This window comes from Chaetura pelagica, unplaced genomic scaffold, assembly GCF_000747805.2.
Source record: "Chaetura pelagica isolate M959 unplaced genomic scaffold, ChaPel_1.0 scaffold206, whole genome shotgun sequence".
Lineage (NCBI taxonomy): Eukaryota > Metazoa > Chordata > Aves > Apodiformes > Apodidae > Chaetura > Chaetura pelagica.
Window position 1 is genome coordinate 255,597 of NW_009953801.1, and position 2,958 is coordinate 258,554.

Genomic DNA, 2,958 nt, shown 5'->3' on the forward strand with positions numbered 1-2,958 from the left:
TCAGCCTGGAGAAGAGAAGGCTCCAGGGAGACCTTAGAGCAGCTTCCAGTGCCTGAAGGGGCTCCAGGAAAGCTGGGGAGGGACTTGGGACAAGGGCAGGGAGGGATGGGTTGAGGGGAATTGTTTCAAGCTGAAAGGGGGGAGACTGAGATGAGACAGAGGAGGAAATTCTTGGCTGTGAGGGTGGTGAGAGCCTGGCCCAGGTTGCCCAGAGAAGCTGTGGCTGCCCCATCCCTGGCAGTGTTGAAGGGCAGGTTGGATGGGGCTTGGAGCAGCCTGGGCTGGTGGGAGGTGTCCCTGCCCATGCAGGGGGTGGGACTGGATGATCTTTATGGTCCTCTCTAACCCAAACCAGTCTGTGGTTCTATGATTACTTCTGTCCTGATCAAGCACCTTGGGCAGCCATGTCTCTTCCATGGCAGCCTCACTCTTCTCCTCCCCACCAAGGGCTGATAACTCAGAGAGGCACTGGGGGCAATTAGAAAGTTTCGCTCTTGCAATACTGTGGAGAAGAGGAAGGATGTGTCCTTGGGTATGACCAGCTGGCTCTGTGGCAGTGCCATGTCCTCCTGCTCCAAGGGGCTGTCTAACTCCTGCTGGAAATGCTTATTCACTTCAGGATTTTCTAATGCAAATTTCTATGAAAAAACCTACCCCTGTGACAAACCTGCCGTGCCAGAAAGACACCAACTACATTTTGGTTTCAGGTCTTGCATTCTGAGCTGGTTTCTGCATTGGCAGGATTCTTCCTTATTGCACAACCATTACAAGCTGGATAAAATCAGCAACCAGTGTGTTATAAAAAAGGGGGTTTAGTGCCAAATGCTCATAAAAAGAGAGGCGATAACTTACAGTGACAGAGTGCTAGCTGGGGCTGGGGGTCCAAATGTGCACATCAGAGATGCACAGGGAGGCAAATGAGTGTCATGGCCGGGGCTGTTAAATCTTATTTTAACCACTTCAAGCAGTTGAACACTTTGTCTCATAAATCTAGGAGCATTCCAGGGCCCTCCAGTATGTGTAGCCACTGAGCATTGCTACATGGAACCGGATTCTTCGCGTAGAGTTGTGACTGTACAAGCAAGAAGCCACTTGATGTCTCTGTGATGCTAATTGCTGAACTGTCTCTTTTTCTCAGTCCCGCCCAATTTGACTGTCCCTCAAGAAAAGTCACCCCTGGTGACCCGGGAAGGGGACACGATCGAGCTGCAGTGCCAGGTGACAGGGAAGCCCAAGCCCATCATTCTGTGGTCCCGAGCAGACAAGGAGGTGGCGATGCCGGACGGGGCGATGCAGACGGAGAGCTACGATGGGATCCTGAGGATTGTGAACGTGTCCAGGGAGATGACAGGAACCTACAGGTGCCAGACCAGCCAGTACAACGGGTTCAATGTCAAACCCAGAGAGGCTTTGGTACAGCTCATTGTACAGTGTAAGTAGACCCTTATTTTCTTTCCACGTGGCTTTGCTGAGATGAAGAAGTTGATTTATTTCTCCTCCAAATACACAGCAGCAAGAGTCTTACAGTTACATTTTTGATGCTCTGCTGTTTGGCTCTGTAGTTCCCTGAATCCATAATTTTGATGTAAATTTAGAAGTAAAAATGACACAGGAGTGCCATTTATATTTTTAAAAAAAGGAAAAGTGTGAGGCAATCATTATTTTCCCAATGCCTGGCTTTAAATTTCTTGACACAGGAACAAGCAGAGAGGGTAGAAGGAGATATTTTGTAAATGCAATCTAATACTGATCTCATTTGTTGATACTGTGTAAAACAAAGAGAAAATGAGAGAAAGAGCTGTTCTGTCTTAGCTGATCTGCATGCAGATCTGCATGGTCTGCTCTGACTCTGAATGTGAACCATCAGCATCAGGGATGGGGAGAAAAACATAAGGGGAAATAAATTATTTTGGAAATGCTCGGTGTTTATTATAGGAAAATGAAAAGCCTGGTTTGATGTGGTTTGTGGGAAATAATGAGCCCTTCTTTGTGCTGTGTATCTGATGAAGACGCTCACTAAATGACTTTCTTGCTCCTTGTATATTGTTGGTACTTATTTTCACTTTTTTTTATGAAATGACTTGTGCAGCCCTCGTTTATTCCAGTTTCAGATGCCCAAATGCTTTGGCAGATTTGCGTTTCAACAGTGTTGTGTGCTCAGCACAACTGACCTCTTTTGGGGCCCTCAGGGATGAGATGCTGCAGTATACATAGTTATTACTAATAATCATCTGATTTGTTTTTTCTGAGGTCTGTTGTATAACAAATTATTTATGCACTTGATTACATGTTGTGGTCTCTGCAGTGCTTTCAGCAGAGCTATTTACTGGTGCCGGCACAGCTTTCTCTCAAAGCTTGCTTCTGTCCCAGCCAGCAGTCATATGGATTAATGCCTGCAGACAAGCTGGAACCTTCTCACTTGGGCTTCTCCTTGTTGTGGGTTCCTCATAGAATCATCACAGAATGGTCTGGGTTGGAAGGGACCTTAAAGATCATCTAGTTCATCTGCGTCAGAGCTGGCTTCGTCCCACCTGCACTGATGTCTCTAAATTGGGAGCAGAGACATCTTCAGCTCCCTCTTTGGAGACTGCAGAAAAGGTGTGGATTGGATCATCCTTCAGAGAGGTCTGTCTGTCCCTACAGAGCATAAAAGGACCATGTCATTATTACTAGGATTGTGCTTATTCTGATAGTGGCTTTTGTGGTTGTTATCACTGGGACTGCTGCTGGTGACACACAGCTTCTCTTTCAGGTCTCCCATAACAAGTTGTCATCATGACAGAGGTTTAATTCTGGCCACACAGAAAAGTTGATTTACAGAAGGTAAATGTCAAGAAAAGGTAGCAGATGAAAGACAGGGAAGGACAAAATATATGTGGATGGGCCTCTCAAGTGTGTCCTCCAAATGGACATGCCACCCAGGTCACTGTCAGGGCTGATGGAGCCCTGTCCTGGGTC

General features: G+C 46.8%; 1 protein-coding gene across 1 annotated transcript in view; it reads left to right on the forward strand.

Moving 5' to 3' along the window:
* MDGA2 (MAM domain containing glycosylphosphatidylinositol anchor 2) overlaps positions 1 to 2,958 on the forward strand; it is a 330,656-nt gene that overhangs the window by 210,535 nt on the left and 117,163 nt on the right. The window contains exon 8 of the mRNA XM_010001201.1: positions 1,139 to 1,432. Coding sequence (XP_009999503.1) covers positions 1,139 to 1,432 — 294 coding nt within the window. The remainder of the gene's footprint in view (positions 1 to 1,138; positions 1,433 to 2,958) is intronic.